This window comes from Microtus oregoni, unplaced genomic scaffold, assembly GCF_018167655.1.
Source record: "Microtus oregoni isolate MIOR12 unplaced genomic scaffold, Mior012 000036F_ref0000092, whole genome shotgun sequence".
In the NCBI taxonomy this organism is placed as follows: domain Eukaryota; kingdom Metazoa; phylum Chordata; class Mammalia; order Rodentia; family Cricetidae; genus Microtus; species Microtus oregoni.
In genome coordinates this window covers 23,983,852-24,002,913 of record NW_024543095.1, presented here as the reverse complement: position 1 = coordinate 24,002,913, position 19,062 = coordinate 23,983,852, and the positions used below count along the sequence as shown (strand labels likewise).

The 19,062-nt window shown below is 46.7% G+C and overlaps 1 protein-coding gene across 2 annotated transcripts in view; it reads right to left on the bottom strand.

Annotated features, from left to right (window-relative positions):
* Positions 1-311: 311 nt before the first annotated feature.
* The window catches only part of Egflam (EGF like, fibronectin type III and laminin G domains), a 163,253-nt gene continuing 144,502 nt past the window's right edge, over positions 312-19,062 (bottom strand). The window contains exons 18-23 of one of the 2 annotated variants that reach the window (XM_041631126.1): positions 17,265-17,288; positions 15,298-15,376; positions 12,147-12,290; positions 5,714-5,797; positions 2,193-2,296; positions 312-1,492 (exon numbers count right to left, since the gene is read on the bottom strand). In XM_041631126.1, the coding sequence (XP_041487060.1) occupies positions 1,338-1,492; positions 2,193-2,296; positions 5,714-5,797; positions 12,147-12,290; positions 15,298-15,376; positions 17,265-17,288 (590 nt within the window). In that variant the 3' untranslated portion in view covers positions 312-1,337. The remainder of the gene's footprint in view (positions 1,493-2,192; positions 2,297-5,713; positions 5,798-12,146; positions 12,291-15,297; positions 15,377-17,264; positions 17,289-19,062) is intronic. The other variant, XM_041631127.1, reaches the window with a different exon arrangement.

Sequence of the window (19,062 nt, the reverse complement as noted above, 5' to 3'; positions counted from 1 at the left end):
CAGGAGTGAGATCGTATTGCTTTCCACTTATGGGGGCAGTGTTCATCTCACCTTTCTCTTAGTGAGTCCCGTCGTGGGGACCTGCCAGGGAGCCAGCTGTCCGCAGTCATGTGCACGCACAGCACAGGGCACAGCTGATGATACAGAAAAGGAAGCACCCTTCTCTGTCCTAGCCCAGATCCTCTGATCCTGCTGCGGGCATATCCCAAACCCCACACAACGTCAGACTCTAGTAGAGAGTTTCTTTGTAGGTGTGGCCTCTGCAAAACCAGTCACACCTCCACAAATGAGTGCTTCCTCATCCCCTTTATTCACATTGATTACAGGTACTTTCCCTCTCTTAAAGACAGTGTGGCAGCGCCCCACCTCAGCGATACATTCCTCTTACTCTCTTCACTTTGGACAGCATCTTCTTCATACCCTTGGATCATCACAGAGAGAGAATAGTTGCCTCCCCCAGCAGCCCACCCTTGTCACTCTCTACCACTTCATTCATACTACAAACGGCCCAATCATATCTCATTTCCAAGAAAGTTATTAGGAAAGTGTGCTGTAATTAAGGTCACCCACCTCAACTTGCAAAAGCACCCCGTAAGTGTGGACAGTCTGCGGCTATAAAAATAGACACATACAAAAGTACAGCTACAAAATCTGGGGGCCCGTTTTCTTCAGTTTGCATCATAAAAAAAAATGGATGTTTGTATTAGAGGTAAGCTTGGGGAATGGGTCCACGGTATGATTATGATTCTCTGTTTAATTCCCCCCCCCCAAACCTTTAATCTTATGGACTAGTGAGAGCACACTGAGTCAGCCAGTGAGGAATGGAAGGGGTTAATCTACACAATCCACAGGCCAAGACTGGACATATGAAGTTCAGGGTCACACAGTCATTCTGCTAATGTCGTAAGTCAGGGAAGGACAAAAGTATTTTAATACTGTTCTGTGGGGTTTCTCTCTCTCTCTCTCTCTCTCTCTCTCTCTCTCTCTCTCTCTCTCTCTCAGTCTTGCTCTCACTCTCTTTAACACAGCATAGTTATTGAGCTACAGCAGACAGTCTCTGGAACTTGGTTTGATGTATGATCTCTCACAGGCTCTATATGTCGAACAACAAAGTCCAGTGCTTCTTATCCACAATAGTCCATTGGGTTTGGCCCACAGAGCATTTGCAGAGAAGGCCACCCAGGGCCTCCAGCCTCGGTTCCCACCAGGGCGTACTTTGTCCTTGGTGACAGGAAGCACACCCGATCCCCAGACCTCTGTGCAGCATCAGGCAGGGTCTCCGGGCCCCTGGGATGTTTCAGATAGAGGCTGTGTCCCTTGGACAAGGCCGGCGGGTGTTACTTAGCCCCACAAGTATTGATGTTTTCCCCATCCACAGCGTCCTCCACAAGGGAAATGTGGTAATCGGTGGACAGTGTGAAGTGAGAGATGCAGCCCACGAGGCCTTGCATGTACTGTCTGTTCGTGTGCAGAGCGATTTCCTTCATTCCACCTGCAGGGAGCCAAGATGGAGGAGAGAGTGAGGCAAGATGAGGGGTCACCAGTTGGAAATTCTGTATGGTCCATTTAGTGTCCCCTGGTCAAGCTCTAACTGCCTAGAACATCGCAAGTATTAGTTTGATTTTGACCAATTGGATACACCTATGAACACTTAAAAAGGCTGATTTCAGATGTGATTTCTGCCTCAACTAACAATTTTAAAACTGAGTAGCTCTCCAATAGATTTTGAAATATTATATAATGTCCATAGGTACTGTCTTGGCAGCTTTCAACTATGCTCACTTAAAAACCACTAAGGGTATTAATTAATGTTTATTTTTGTCAGTGTAGTGGATTATTAGCCATTTATAGGAATTCTACTCATTCTATTCTGAGAGGGGACACAGAGCCGGATCCTCCTTCCTTAGAGAGAACTCATGTGGGCTATATTTAGAAAGTTCCTACTCTATAAACAAGAAAAGCATGGTTTTCCTGGTGGATGACTTCAGAGCACAGAGGCAAAGTGAGCGAGTCCCTTCCTGCCTCCTCAGCCGTGAGTCAGAAGTTCAGAACATGGAAGAATGGACTCTCTGGACAGCTTCCTGATTTCCAGGTATTTGATTGACCCTGTTGAGTACACAGCCCAGGGACAGCAAATAAAGGTCTAACGAGGAAAATCCCTGACGGATTGAGCTTTGGTCAAGGTCACTTACCCACATACAGAGGCCCATTGATGTTGAGTTGCCTCATCATGCCAGGTGACTTGCCTGTTCTGGCTCCGTAGTCATCCACCGTCATCTTCCCAGATTGGCCATCCCTGCAAAGCAAAGTAAACAGAAACCAAACGAAGTAAACAATCATTGTCGGAGTTAATTCAGTCATTTGGATTTAGAGATATAAAAGTATATACCATGTGCTAAGTGATGATGTTGTAAAGCGTGCATACACACACATACAAACACACACACGTGCACACACACCCACACACACGTGCACACACACACCACACACACACACACGCGCGCGCACACACAAAATGCCGGCTTTTATAGCCCCATGGGAAGTAGAACCAGCCCTGGATCACTCCCTGATACCATCTATTCATTCCCTGAGTTTTCAAGAATTTCTTCCTGTTGGGTCCTCTATATTTTAAAAATGAATTTTAGGCCTTCCTACCTGGATGCTATGATGGACAATGACCTTCATAGTTTGTCTTGCTTGAACTGCCACCCACCCCATTGCTCTAAACTATTCCCACTTACTTGATTTCATCAGTTATGACATTTTTCCTTCTTTTTAGACTAACGAGTCAAAAGATATACCTTCTAGTCACTTTTATCTTAGATTGGAAAAAAGTATAGTCACCTTCTGAGCTCCGTGATACACAATTCATTATGCTTATTGCTCACTACTTGTCTTTTTCCTCCCAGAGGAATGCAAGACCACCAAGGCAAGGTCTTGGTTTTCCTCAATGATATGTCTCAGGTGTCTGGAATAGCGTATGTCTCATACTAACAGATCCATGAGCAACCCTTATATGAAATCATAACAATTACGATCGACTTCCAGAGTTATTGTGGAACCCATCTATTTTGCATGCAAAACACAGAGTACCTTCCACACATCTTGCTCTATGAAGGTGGGCTAAGGGGCCTGCTGCTATGCTAACCCACATATTATCATATGTTGTTTTTAATCCACAAAAAAATGAAAAATACAGATCTTAAACTTCTGTGAATATGAACTATTATAAAGCATTGTGTCTCAATTATCTGGCATAAGTGGTTGGATAAATGAGACATTTCTTCTACTCTGTTAGGTGTCATGCTTACAAGACCAAAGTCATCCAAAGCAAGACAGTGTGCAAAGCAGCCCCCTCCCCTTAGCAACTCCCTCTTTGTTTATTCTGTTGTCTCTGCCCTTCCACAGAGAATTAAGACATCAACCCAGTCCTTCTTGCCATATGTGATAGCTATAGCCTTGACCCCACTTCCATGAGGCCTGTCGGCTCACACTTCACAGATACTCCAACCCATCATGCTGGCCCCATTTCCTACCCAGCCTTCACTGTACCCCACGACATGATAAAAATGAAATCAGTGATGTCAACAGGAGGGGCTGTATCTCCTGAGCTTTCCGCGCATGCCAAGCTCGATGTTCTGGCATACGACATTATTCTGAGGGAACATTCCTCTGCCTTATTTCTCCCAAACGTCTGAAATCCCTGTGTGTGGGCTGCAGCCTGGGGTGGAACAGAAATGTTTTTGATCTAGGTTCTGCCCACAGCAATTTATACAGTTTGGGGAAACACATTTAACATGTTTCCTTAGATGTCTAGGAAGGGACTGGTGACCCTATTATTGTGTATCTTCATGTACGTAATCAAACCACAGTAACTATGAAGGTTTAAATTCTCCTACAGTGTGTGACTAGTCTACCAAGCATTCTGACCCAAGGTTATCAGCAGGGTCTATTCCCCGATGCTATGGGGACAGCAGTTGAGACTAATGTGATTGGTGCTGAAACCAAAGGAAGCATTGCACATTCCTTTGGACATGCCTGCGTGCAATGTCCTTTGTAAACGAGGGAGAGGGAAGGAGCCATTCACTTCAGAATGTTTTCAGGTTAGGTTGGACTCTGCATTTTGACTTGTTTTCTAGAAAGAAAAAATGAGATCCAAATCTGTAAATATGCAATACAGGAAACCATTTTTTTTTTCAACAAATGGAATTGGGGACTTGTTAAAATTCCTACCCATGCATCTGGTCTTTTGGGCTGCCTGGCAGCGGATAAACCTAAGTCTGCTTTTGTGTCCTCAGCACCTTCTGAGGTTCTAAGGCAAGCCCCATGGTGAGGGCAGGAGGCTCGAGAAGGATGAGCTCAACACAGCCTACGTGGAAGCAGAAGAGGAATTTGACAATGCTGAGCCCCCATGGTCCCCAGGCCTCACACTGGCCATCGCCTGCTGATTCCACAGCAAGAGTTATGGTCCTTTTCTCAGGGAACTGCAATCAGAATCTCTATCCAGCTTCTTTTCTCTTTGGACTCATTTAACACATGCTACTAACATTGCTGATTTGCACTTGCTCTCTGATTTCTAAAAACATATGGTTAGGAATAAGGACACATGCGGCAAGGCTGTAAAGGCTCAGGAACAATCTGCCTGAAGTTAATCAAAAGTCAGCCTGGCAATTAGCATTGGGAGGGCGTGGTTACGTTACGAGGGCTAGGTGAACATTCATGATTTCTAAAGCTCAGATAACATTTTTTCAAAGGGGGAGGATTGCTTATGCAAGGACACTCAGAGCATCCTTTAAGGTCTTCATGCCTCCCTAATTTCCATCTCATGGGGTTTTAAGGCCCCACTCCAACTTAGCCCCTAAAAAAGTGTGTTCCACATATAACAACAGATGCTAGCAAGGATATGGACCACAAGGAACTCTTAGAGCTTGCTGGTTAGAATGTGAACTAGTTCAACCACTACGGAAATTAATAAGGAGATCTCTTAATAAATCTAAGGATCCAACTGTACAAGTCCTTGAGAAAACCCCAAGGACTTCAACCCTACACATCACAGGGATGCTAACACACTAATGTCTGCTGCAGTGCTATTCATAAGAGCTAAGCTACAGAAGCAACCTCGGTGCCCAGCAACCAAAGAATGGTTAGCAAATATGTGATTTTTTTTTCAGTCAGAAAGAAAGAACAAAAGTGACATTGCTCAGGAAGATATATGCTCCTGGAGATTATCATATTAATCAAATCAAACTTGTCTCAAAAAGACAAATGTCATGTCTTTTCTCTCTTGTGGTCTCTTTATTTGTAGATAGATAAAATCACATGTGTACATGTGACATGAAAGTAGAGCTGAAATTGTCCCATTGGCCCAAAGAGAGGGCCAATGGAAGGGGGTGGAGGAGATTGATGTATGGCAGGGATGAACGTGGCATACATTAGATACTTATATGAAAATGTTCTTATGTAGTGCAATGCAGTGTTAAGTAAATATCCACACAATACAATTTTTTTTTCTCCAGGCTATCTCCTTCCATTTGGAGTAGGTACTGGGGTTCAGTTTCTGCCCATCGGTGTCAGTAGGGGACATGGGTGGATACTGGCAGCAACGTGAGGGTGCCAGGTGAAGCTGGGTTAGAGGGCAGAAGGACAGAAAGGAAGCTGGGCACACATCCACCCTCTTGTAGCCTGGCTCTGTCTCGCTTTGGCAGGTGCTCACCTGACAGCCTTGACCCGGTGCCACCGGCCATCGCTGAAGGAGCCGTTCACCACGATGGAAGCCACACCACTGCCTAGGTTGTAGCTAAGGAAGAACAAGGAAAGGAACAATGAGACACAAATGTTCACAAAGGCTCTCACTGTCAAAGCTCGCCCAGAGAGCGATGTCCTTAACTCAAAGTTAAAAAAGGCTGGCACTCTCCAGGTTCGTATATGAATGACAGAATTTTTACATTTTCAACTGTGGTGGGATAAACATCCGCATGGTTTACACAGTGTTTCTCTGAAGTTCCTGTCCACCCTGAACCTCGGAATGTGGCCTTGTTTGGAAAGAGGGTCTGATGCAATTGAATCAATGAAGCCACACTGGGTAGGAGGGGCCATCAATCAATATGACTTACGTATCATTATTCGAAGAAATTTGAACACAGGGACACATGAAAGGGTATGTGGGGCAAAGGCAGAGCTAGAAACACCAAGGTTTGCCAGCCAGCACTAGGACCTCAGCCGGAACCACCAAAAGAACCTCCCTTGATCCTGCCAAGGAAGCGGTGCTGGCAACATGCTGAACTTTGGGTTCCTAGTCTCCAGAAGTGTACAAGCATTGATTTCTTTTTTAATGTAATAAAATTCATCATAATTTATTACAGAAGTCCTAGGAAGCTATGAAACATTTTCACTTTAAGAAAGAAAAAAACGTTAATGAAGAGTAAGCTGAACTCTAAAGAGTTGAAGAGACTTTGAAATCACAGAGGTTAGATATAAAATGGGATTTCTCACATTCCTCTGCCCTGCTGTCTTTGATGTCAGCTCTTGTAGCATTTTAACTCCCTGATACATTGCAACCCTCCAGGAATCAGAAGACATGGGTGTGCTGACCAAGAGACAGCCCTCTTGACCCACTGAGCACGCAGTTATACTAATTTAATTCAATCCAGAAAAAATTCAGTGAGCGACTACTCTAGCCTGGGCAGGGAGCCAGCTGCCTAGACTTCCCTTGAGTGACACCATCCGATCACCTGCTGATCTGAGTGGGGTCCACAGGGGCAGCTTTGCCCTCACTTGGGAAGGGAGCTGTCTAAACACGGTAGGGGGAAGAAGAAGGTTCCAAGGAGACGCTGGCTCCTTCCAGATCACTCGCGACCCTTGTTCTGAGAACAGAGTGAGAATAGAAAGCACTTGGATTTCCCAGAGAAAGTTCTATAGCGCATTCATTTCATAACAGAGTCTCAAGAAAACAGCACAGCCACAGCGTTCGATCAAGAAGAGAAGCTGTGGAGACTTAACAAACCATGGACACAGCTGCCACCCAGACCCTAAAGTCTGCACCACGTTCTAGCCCGCTTTTCCCGCCTCAAATGTCTCTTATAAAATAGCCAGCAGGTGAGGCTTGTGATGATTCCTTATGAGGAAGCCAAATGGGTCTTGAAGGAAAGTGTGGCTGTGGGCCTGTAGGGTAGCTTAGAGGGGAAATGTGCTTTCTCCAAAGCCTGGCAGCCGAGCTCAAGTCCCAAGACCCACATGGTGGAAGGGGAGAACTGGTTCCCACAGGCTGTCCTCGAATCTCCATGTGTGCACTATGGTTCACACTGGCACACACACACACACACACACACACACACACACGCACATGCGCACACACACAGTGTGGGAAGTAAAGACATGTAACAATTTTTAGAGAGGAACGAGTATAAAGCAGAGTCAGGAGGTTGGCTAAGTGACTGCGTGTGGCTTTGCTGAGCAGTAGCATGGGTGACGTCACAGACACTCCAATTCTACACACCTGTCTGGATCTTCTGTCTTGCCAACTTACCAGCTCTATCACCGTAGGCAATTCACCTAATTCTATCAAGTACAGGTAAAGACACTTTCCCTGGAGGACTATAGGGAAGGTTCACAAACACAACACAGAGTAGGAACTAGAGAAATAACGTCCCCATACCAAAATCGTGCGGCTTGGTGACGCTTATTCAGGGGCTTGACAACACACCCTGAGGAGAGGGGAGCCCTGTGGGGGAGCGAACCCAAAGTGGTAAACATGTAACTAACACGTCAAGAATGCCCAGGTCCTACAGTCAGGTGACCTGTGTGTAACTGCAGGGAACCCCGCAGGAAATGTGCCAGTCAGTGTTGGTGTGACTAAAACATTTCCACTATATTAGAACCAGGCAGGACAAGCATGGGCTTCATTCTTTTCCGAAGTCAATAGCTCTCTTACTCACTGGAAGGAACAGAGCATGCTCATGGGAACTGAAATAGAGTTTGGCAGACAAGAATTCTACCATCATGTAGATAGGACAACTCAGTTGGTTTCTTTATGACCTCCCTCTCCAACCCGACTCCATCATTTCAGGCCCTGAAAAGAACCACCTGTTCATACTCTTCCTGGATTGTTTGTTTAATATGCAGCATATGTATATGCACAGAAACACTTGCTGCATAATGAAACAATATATAATATATATAATATATGCTTTGTCTGAAACAGCGTTGTCCTCAAACTTCCTATGTAGCTGAGGCTGGCCCGCAACTCCTCCATCTTCCTGTTTCTCCTTCCCGAGTGTTGAGACCCTAGCCACGCACCAACACATCTGGCTCTACATATTTTAAATTGCACCAGGCTGTCCCCTGAGCAGATAGGCGCTACCTTAGGGTTATGCCTTGCTTTCAAGCCATGGAAGCAATGAATGAATGCTGGTCTGGCTGCTTTACCAATGATACCCGACTCTTGCCACTTTGCATAGGTTATCCTAAGCCACCTAGCTTGATGTGTACCAGTGGCTGACAGATTAACTAACAAGATAGGCAGCCTAGATGGGCTCCGGGTCTGGCCTTTGGAAACTACTTGGCCATCTTCAGGCCTTAATGAGGTTCCTTTTGAACCGTGGTACAGGGTACTTTACTATGTCAGACCTCTTCTTTTTCCTCTGGTACCTGAAAGGGCTATGGGGTCACAATAAGTGGGAAAAGTCATCATATGACATTTATAGTTTCCCCGGCTGGTTTCAGTGACCCGCATGTGACAGACTAGAATGCGAAAAACTACAATAAAACTGAAGCCACACTCATTTCAGATAAGCATTTGAATTTCTCTCTGTGTGTTCAACTTGGCTTCTAAACTAATGCTTCCCAGCTCGAGGGCGCCATTTCTCTGCTCGCTCCTGTTCTCCGGCAGGAATGTCCATGGTGAGTTAGGGCAAAGGGTGAGGGTAAAAGTTAGGTTACACTTGATTATCTCAGGATTTCTCTCCCATTTGTGTTAGAAACACTGCAACCTTGAGTGTGTGTCTGTGCACCCAAGAGAATAGTGTACACTCTAGCTAGGCCTCAGAGATGCAAGTTCCTCAAGGCCAGAACATTTTGTTCTGATTGCTTTTCTTTTCTATTTCTTTCTTTTTTTTTTTTTGGAACAAGGGCTTCTGTAGTTTACACAATCCAGAACTCATTATCAATTTGAAAATGGCCTTGAATTCCTGATCTTCTTGCCACCAACCTCCGAAAAGCTGGGATGATAGTTGCATTCAGCCATATCTTCCCAGGTAAGGTACCAATCTTACCATAGTAACAGCAGCAGCAATGACTGCATTTTGCTGAACTGTCCTATAGGGCTTCATTGCTCTGTTAGCTCATGGAGGCTGCAGCTTGCGGAGCCCAGGAAACACTCAATGGAGGTGAGAGTTTGTATTCCTGTTACCACTAAAGACTGATTATGTTTGACCCTGTACATGGCCCTTCTCCAAAAATTAATTCAGTTCATCCTCACAAAATCCTTCCAAGCAGACTTTTCCTCACAGAAGCAGAGCCAGAGGCTGGGAGAAACGAAGTAGTTTACCTGAGATCACACGGCCATGGGGCTCAAGTGCATGGATCCCCAAGGACACTTCAGACCCTATTTCTCAGGGCATGCTTTCTAGACCATTTGGGGTGTTAGGTACCAATAAGATTCCAGTGCACACCCACACTAACTCCATCAGAGCCTGGGGGTGGGCAAGCCCAGGAACAAGCTTCCCGGTGAGAGTAACTCACTGTATGCGGGGGTTTTGTAGACCACCTGCCTGTATCATAATCTTGCTTGTTCCCAGCCCCACCTCGACTTCCCTCACATGTGTGTTGAATGGATGGATAAAGTAGAACTACCCAGATGAAAGAGCTCAGTGAGCAGCAATGGGTGACTCCAGATGTTGGTGCCAATCCTGGCCCTGCTTGGGCTCCAGAAGTGTCCACAGAGCACGAGAAAGCCCAGGGACAACTTCAGCAGCTCACGAAAAAGATGGTAACCCAGGGTATGAGTCCAAGGTGGATCAAGATATTAGAAAGGTGGGAGGGGGTGGGAGGAGGTGGGCAGTGGCTCTTCCAGGGCCTGGGGCGAGAGCTGAGCTGGCGGCAGCCCCTGGCCAGTTTTCTCGGGTCTCCATTCATTGAATTTAGTTGGCAGCTGAGGGGGAGTTGGGCCACCCCCACCCTCCACTTAGCTACCATTTCAGTTCCCTTTTCTGGGTACAGCCAAGTACTTGAGGCCTGGGTGAGGTTAACCACAGGAAAACCACAAAGAAATGGCTTTGAAGCAGCAAGCCGACAGGGTGGGGAGGGTTCCTCCTCATCTGACCCTGGGGCCAATGAGGAATAGGGGGCAGTGGTAGGGTCACAGGTCAGGGGAAGAGGCGCTGTTGGAGAAGAGCTGCCCCTCACTTGGCAGTGTCTGCTCCTCAACTACATACCTCTACAAGGTCCCCTGTCACAGGGCTGAATCACAGAGACGCTGTGACGTGAGAGTCACGTTCCCTCTCAAAATGTCTTTTCTTCAAATTCAACGGCTTCATGTCATCCTCACCTGGCTGGCAGTAACCCCTCTAGGCTCAGCACACACGACAGAACAAAGCCCTGGAATTCAGTCTTCATTATGTCTGTAGCTGATTAATTTTTTATTATTTATTGAACACTTGGGGGGGGTCCTCATCAGAGAGGGGGAGTACTAACGGAGTTAAAGCTTAACAAACAGCCCCCACCATGGGGGAAAATATCCCCAGAACCAGAGCAGAGGCTCTCAGTTGGTAACTGAATCTCTTGGTGAAATGGTCACAATGCTATCAGGTCAGGCTGGGGCCTGGGGACTGACATTTCCAACAAGGTCCCCAAGGGTATGGCTACTTGGGGGCAACCTCCTTTCACAATCTTGATGCCCTGGTTTTTCATATTTAACAAGACAGGGCCCTCCCTTTAGAAACTGAGCTCTTACACATTCTAGAAAGAGAAGAATGGGGAGAAAGTGTTCAGGAGATTCTTTATCGGCTGCATAGCCATCCTGTTGATAACTTGAGGAGCAATAGAAACGAACTTAAAAGGAGTAGCAGCTGCCAGGCAGGTATGGTAAACGCTTTTAATCCCAGCACTAGGGATGCAGGTAGAGGCATGGAGAGCTTAGTGAATTTAAGGCCAACCTGATGTTCATAGAAAATTTCCAGGTCAGTCAAGACCAGGTAGTAAAACCCTGTTTCTAAAAAATAAAATAAAATAAAATAAAAAAATAAAATAAAATGCATTCACACAGACAGGCACACACAAATAAAAATAATTTAAGAAATTAATCTTTAAAAAGGGAAGGCAGAGCTTCTTGGACAGCCTTACTAGTTCCGCTAAAGTATTTACGAAGATCCAGGTGTCGGGTTGCTCTGTGCAGAGAGGACTCTGCACATCTTTCTCCTCACAGAACAACACAAAGTTTGCAGCAGGCTCCCTAAGCCTACAGAACTAAGTCGGGCAGAAGGAATTTAAAGACAAGGCTCCCTGAGTCAGATTTTCTGATCTTCCCAAGCTGACCAGAATCACTTTCACATCTTCCAGTCCACAAGTGGGGAGCTCACAGTAGGGACGCACTGAAACAATGGGGATAGACGTGCTCTGCAGAGAGCCAGATAGTAAATATTGAGACTTTACCAAACAGTTCCCCTGGAAGCTACTTTGGTGTGCCACAGCCGCCGGAACGCAGTAAGAGACAATATATAGACAATATATAAGAGACAATATATAAGAGACAATATATAGACAATATATAAGAGACAATATATAGACAATATATAAGAGACAATATATAAGAGACAATATATAGACAATATATAAGAGACAATATATAGACAATATATAAGAGACAATATATAGACAATATATAAGAGACAGAATATATGGATGAGTATGACAGTAGTCCAATAAAACTTGGAGAAAATTGGCAAAATTGGGAAGTGGTGTGGATTTGCCTCACAGGCATAGATGTCACTGATGGGGAAAAAAAGAGACAGAGATGAGGCTGGAGCCTTTGGCTACTGCCAACTCCAGTGGAGTGTGCTTGGGTTACTCCTGCACCACTCTTCCGCACCGTCTGTACTGTCTGAGAAGAAACTTGAAGATGCCACTGAGGGCAGAGCTTGGGAGGAAGTTACCTGAACACCAGGGCTCCATCCTGAAGGCCCAGAGAAATGAAGTCACTGTTAGGTCTCAAGGGACTGTCCCCCCTCCATAGCAACAGGCCATCCTTGGCGGTCGTCTTAAACCTCATGAAGGCATTTGATCTGGCTCCCGACACCCTGGAGGAAATGCACAAGGGAGTCCGTGAAATCAAGCACCAGCATCTGTTTGGAGTCAGCCCGGACTTCCCTAAGTAACCAGATGTGGAGATAAACTTCCCTCCCTGCATCTATGCACTCCAGGCGAATAGAAGGAGCTCTACCCCTTCTAGTCACAGAGCTCATAAAACATCCCGGATGCTCAGTGAGCAGCAGTATCTGACCCTGCAAGGGAACACTTTCAGAGGAAGACTTTGGCCGGCGTCACAGTCGCAGGCAGATGGCCTTATGCACCAGACTTTCTCCTTTCCTGCCCCATTACTCAATGTCTCTTGGGAAGCTGCTCCTCATTTCCCAGCAGAAAGTGGGCTTCGCAATTTCTACAAGGCTGAAATCAGTAGTTTCTTTGGGGTCTAATCATGGCAGTGGAAGGCCAGTATGGGCAGCAGTGACCGTCCTTGGGCCTTTCTGGAGGGGAGGCGGAGATGGACAAGGTCGGGGTTCTCAAAGGAGGTGACTTGATGGAGTGGCTGTGGGTCTTGGAAGGGTGACATAACAGATTCCTAGAGGAAATCACAGGAAGCTATGAGGATAGTGGGTGTCTGAGCAGAACGGCTTTCGGGCTGTATGCATCCCCGGGAAGAGGCTCCCGGGCTCCTATGTGCCTCTCATTTCCGAAGGCTAGTTTAGAAACTCATCTGGCTAAAATGATCAACATTCCTCTGATGGGGCCTGAGAGGCTCCAGCCAAAGGTGAGGCAGAAGGAAATGTAAGTTAATGTGGCCATTAACAAGACACTATGAGAACCTAGAGCCAAGGCTCTTGGAGTTTAGATGGTCAGATCTTCCTAAGCTGGCTGTGCCACTTCCGTGGCCTTTACACTGCCGGCGGGGCATATACAGTAGCATCAAGGGACACAGACGAGGTCCATTTTTTCCTTACCCATTCTGGTAAGAAGAGTGGAGAGAAAGTGTTTTTCTTTCCATTTTCCCATCGGTGGTACCATCACCCTGTCTCCCTCACACCTAGTTCCAGGGTTCTATGATACAGTCAGTAGTGAATACTGGCGGGCTTCCTGTAAAGGCTTGCCGTGGCCTGGTCTAGACAGGAAGGCACCAAGCTTGTCTTCCTCATGCAGGAAGCCCAACAGCCCAGCTACAGGCAATTCAACCCTGAAAAGTCTCCAAGGGAACCTTTTAGTTTCTGACTCTGATCCCATCTTCCTTGCCCCACTCGGCAATATGGACTGGCATGAACCAGTCAAGCCAATTTCGCTTCTCTTATCAATGCTTGAATTAAGAGCAGACATATAACTTACTATCCAATTTACCTAGAGGACTCTGGGGGAAGTCTTTATTACACTTCCATAGGACATTGCCTAATTTGATAATCATCTTATGAGTGTCCTATGAACAGCTAGGGAATTTGCTGAGGGTCACATGACAGACATATAAATGAGATTTGGGGTCTTTGTGGAAAGAGCAGATTCTCTGGATTGATCAGCCCAGTTAAAGACTGTACTTACTAGAGTAAGTCCTCTTCCTGTTTAGGACATTTTCAATTGTTTTATGCTACTTGACCCTCTGAAGGCATCAAACTGAAATAGATCATGAACACTTGTATTTGCATAGCTTCACATGGGTGCACACACGTCTACCTGCACACACCAACACATGTGCTCTAGTAGAGGCTTCTGACCACCTCCTGCCACCACCATGGCACTAGCTCCCCTGAACTGTGGGTGGCCTCTGCAAGCACTGCAGGCTGACCACTTGGGCTCCTTACAGAACGCTCTGCCTTGGGGGACTGAATGACCTTCTATGGTAGGGAGGAAAAGGACCAAAGAAGGAAGAAAGTATACCTTGGCTGGAAATGCATCTCACTGAAATCCTCATACCAAGGCAATAAGCAGAAGCTGTGATTTGGGAAGTAAAGCAGGGACTACTTCCTCCCACAAACCCATCCCTCTCAATCCTTCCTAAACAGTCCATCAACTGGGAACCAAAAAAATATATGAGACTATGTGGCCATCCTAATTGAAATCACTGTAATAGTCTGATATGCCTACAGTCACCCCAAATGATCCAGAAAAATGATCTTTCAATCAATTTTGCTTCCCCAAACCCTAAATTCTGACCTAAAGCAGGGTGGCTTTAGACTAAAGATTTGTCATCTGGTACTATGAACCCAATCTAAAGGCAAAGGAAAATTCTAGAACAACTTTGCTAATGGTTGAAAGGTAGATGAACATTATCACATTATCAATGACAGAGCACCAAGGGACAAATTGAAGTTGCCAACAGCAAGCTTGGCTGGATAGAGGGTTCCCTAAGAGCCAGCTTCACTCCTTGCCACATATACAGGCTGCTTGAAATTCTAGCCCATCCCTGCCTCCAGGGACCAGAAGCTGTAACTTGGGCATTTGTATGATGCCTCCTGTCCTTATGTCACGCTCTTCTCTCAACAGGAGGAAATCTGAGCAATCTCCACTGCACAGGCAGAGCCCCAGGAGCACAGTCAACCTTTGTTCCTGGAGACATGGGTACCGGTCTGGGATGCAGGGGCTGTGAGCTATGTGTCTGGTTGGGAGCAGCTGAGTCCTACAACTGGCTCCAGGCAGATCTGCAGGCTATGACACAGAGTAGCACAGAGGTAAGAGCCCCACTAAGGTCATGGGTGGGGGGTATGTCATCACACTCCGGCCGCAGGAGTGTCCAATTCCTTCTGTCTCTCAAACTGGAACACTGGAAACCCCAGGGGCAAGCAAGTCACATTCTTCCAGGCCCTTTGACCAGAAAGCTTTGGAGTGCTTATAACAAATGGGGTTGTTTTGGAAAACTAATGCCTTCGAGTTTAGTTTGTTTGTTTTGTTTTGTTCTTGTTTCTATGTTTGTTTCATGTGTCCCACCCCCACCCTCTGTCCGCGGGGAGAATTATTGCCTGGCATGGAAGATAAGGATAAGCTCTGGGAGTGATGTTGAGAGACTGACATCCAGGGAAGGAGCAAGCTACGGCGCTGGTCCATTACCTCTTGAGGATATCTGAGTTGTCATAGGTCAGGTAACTGCGGCCGATGAACTGCGGGATCTCAATGGCTTCCGTAATCGCTGAGACAGAACAGAAAATGGAAGTTATGAGGCATGTGGCCCTCTTGACCTCTCCGCTCATACCCGTGTCAGTAACATGGCCGGAAAGCGAGCCATGGAATGTGGCATTTGACAACTTGTCAGCCCCTTCCTCTGAACTGAGCATGCACTGGCCAGGCTCATGGCAGCCTGGCCCAGTGGCCTGGCAGTGGTTTCTCCCCTCTTTCCCTTCCCTGGGGGCTGGCGGTCACTGTCACTGGCCTTGGCACTGCTGCTAAGGCGTTGCAATGTGCTGAAACTTGAACTGTCCCCAGCGCTTCTTGGAAGCTGGAGGAGAGCCTGAGCCATGTGGAGAGCAGCTGGGGATAACCCCAGAGTTTTGCCAAGGGAGGCAAAGAAAGTCATCCCCAAACAAAGTCCAGTGGGGTTCTTTATTTAGGGATCATCTACGGAACTCCTACAGCTCTGGTGAAAGAATAGGCAGTGCAGTGTTTGAGCTTTGAGTCTTCGCTCAGACACATGCAATTGTACAAAGCTCTCACCTCGAATTCATGGAGAATCACAAAGAGAGGACAGGCCTGGCTAGTCCCAGAGAGACAGAAAGGGCCCAGGGCTGGCCCACGCTCCCCAGCTAAGACTATAGCAGACCCTGAACGAGAACAGCCACCTCATTCTGGCTCCTGCCCACCCCTTACTTTCCAGTATTTTAGAAGTGAGTTTCCTTCCTCCCGATTTCTCATCACTTGGTTTCCCTGAGGAATCACCCTTTCGTACACATCAAAAGGACAGGCGTGTGTGGTGTGTGGTGTCACAGGCTGGGATATGTGGAGGGGATTTCTGGGAGAAATAACCGCATCACCTTCTTCCTCTTTGGAAAGATACAGAAGTTAACAAAACCAAGGTAGAACACATCTCAAATTAAAAAAAAAAAAAAAACCAACAAAAACAAACCAACCCCCCCACCCCAATGTGTGTAAAACGAGAGAATGACTAGCCTATGAAACAATGACAGTTTTAAGAAGACATATGGTTGATATGAAGAAGACGTGGTGTAAGGACTCCAAACCCAGGGGAAAAAAATGTATCATTTGATGCTGTGGACAAGGGGAGAGTTTAAATTTGACTTTTAAACATAGAAAAGAGAATGAGAGAGAAAGGTTAGTGGATAGACAGCCTCTGGGCCAGGAAACAGAGGGAGGAGGGGACACAGGAACCGTGAAAGCTGAAGCAAAAAGGGGAGCAGAGGTGATGGGGTGAAGGGAGAGTACAAGGTAGAGGAAGGGGAAGAGGAGGAAGAGGAGGAAGAAGAGGAGGGGCAGGGAGCTCTTGGTAGAGGGACCAGACCATGGTTTCTTGAACTGTGTGCTGAAAAGGAAGTGGAAGGAAAGACCCAGCTGACTGGCATTGGACCAGGGCCCAGCTGACTGGCATAAGAGCCTGGCCCTGGCCTAAACATAACCAAGAAGGCCCCAGTGGGCTCTGCATACTCCAGCGTGAGAGGCACAGCTCGGCCCCATCATTGCTGTTGTTGGCCCCACTTGTGGGCCAATGTCCAACAGCCATCCTTCCCTTTGGGCTCCTTCAAATGGTTATAACGTGTTTGTCACAAGTCAGCTCTGCAAACAGAGCCTCAGAAGGTGCCTGTCTCTGGAAACTAAATCCAGCTGGCAGCCAGCTAACCCCCCCCCCCCCGCCCTCAGTTTAGCACTCTCCAGGAAACTAGAAGAAAGCCAGCATGGGGGTCCACTCCGGAAGGCAGATCCCTGGTAGCTTGGCTGGTGTGTCTGATGCCCGCCCCCTCTCCCTTCTGCCTGCAGTTGGCTGCGCTGAGCTCTTGGCCTGGCCCAAGCTGGCAGGCTGTGGCAGGGGCCCAGGCGGTTCAGTCTCTCCCAGGACTTACTGTACTTACTATTGAGGCAGTAGTTCCCACACTCTGCCAGGTGCCAGCGTGCAAAAGAAAGGGAGAGTCAGCACTCAGAGACATTTCACTCTGCAGGGATCACTGGGAACCAGATCTGCCCATCTCACAAAGACCTTTTGTGGATCCAGAATAGAATGGAGGCTAGGCTGCTCTAAGAGCCCCTGGAAGTTTCTTCAGGGCATGATCAGTGTTGTCCCCCTCCCCATCACGCCGAGCTTATTGCAATTGAGGGTTGCAGAGAACTAAGGATACATTTATCATAAGCTCCCAAGATTCCACTGTCAACCCACCCTCCTACTACCCCTGGAAAAATGGCTCGCTGCTTGATGCTGGTCTCTAGTTTCAGGCTGCATGTAATCAAGGAACAATAAGCCAACCAGCCACACGTTCGCCCACTGGCCTTTGCAGGAGCCTGTGACCAAGCTTTCTCGTGATTAACGACGGGCCAGGCATTCTCCAGAAACCACACCATCTCGTACCAGGACAATGCCCTCATTTACTCAGCGCATGCGGGCATGCAGGTCAAAAGCTGTTCCATTCAAAAACATCAGCTCTAGAAGTGACCATCGAGCCTGTTTTCCAACCTTCGTGGTTTAAGTTTTAATAAAAGTTTATATTTTAACCTAACCTTTAGACCCGGCCTTTCCTGTGTCCTTTCTTTTGTGGCAATGGCCTGGCTCGTGCATTAATGAAAATGTCCTGGCATTCCCTCACACCTGTGTGCTAAAGCACGTGCCATCAGGTGGTGCCAAAACTGCCAACAAAGGGTAGCGTTCCACGAGCAAGTTTCACTCCCCCTCACCCAAGAGAATCTCCCACCTGAGATATTTAGAGTTTTTTAAAAAGAGTTGAAAGAACAATTCTCTCTCTCTCTCTTTTTTTTTATTTTTTTTTTATTTTTTCGAGACAGGGTTTCTTCGTAGCTTTTTGGTTCCTGTCCTGGAACTAGCTCTTGTAGACCAGGCTGGCCTCGAACTCACACAGATCCGCCTGCCTCTGCCTCCCGAGTGCTGGGATTAAAGGCGTGGGCCACCACTGCCTGGCAGAACAATTCTCTTTTGCAAACACACTCATATGCAGTTAGGCAGGGAGGACCGCGAGGGTGCCATAGTCCCGCTGTCTCAACATCCAGGAGGCTAGTAGGCAGCACTATTTCTAGGTACACCTCAGGGCCAGGGAGCAATCAGACTGGTCAACTGGTCAACCATCAGGGCAGAATACACCCTTCCAGAATACACCACTTGGTCCATAATTCTTTGGTGTACAGGCTGAGCAATTCAATCCCCACAAACTCTGAAGCTTTTTGAATGCTGACACCTGGAAAATTCCACACTCAACGTCATGTCATTCAAAAGGTGGGCATGCTAAAAATGCTCCAGAAGATTGCTTCTGGGTTCTACAGAAACGATACTTATCAGAAACACAAATAAACCTCATATTTAGATTTGAGTGCCATTGTGAAGATATCTCTTCATGTATATAGATGTATTCCAGACACTAAAAAAGTCTCTAATTGGAAATGTTTTTTGATCCCAAGCACTTTGGATAGGTCTATGCAACCTAATTTAGTAGCTACAATATATAGAAACAAATAAAACCTTTATTTTATTTATCTCTCCAACTAGGCCTGCAACTAACTAAAGATCAGTGTACCTCAGACACTCCCATTTTCTCAGTGTTTAATAAGGTACCATCCTATAAAAACAAATTCCCAGCAATATGCATGACTTGCCTGTTTTAGTAACAAGTGTTTGTGAATGGTCTTTAAAAAGTGGGTTTACATCTA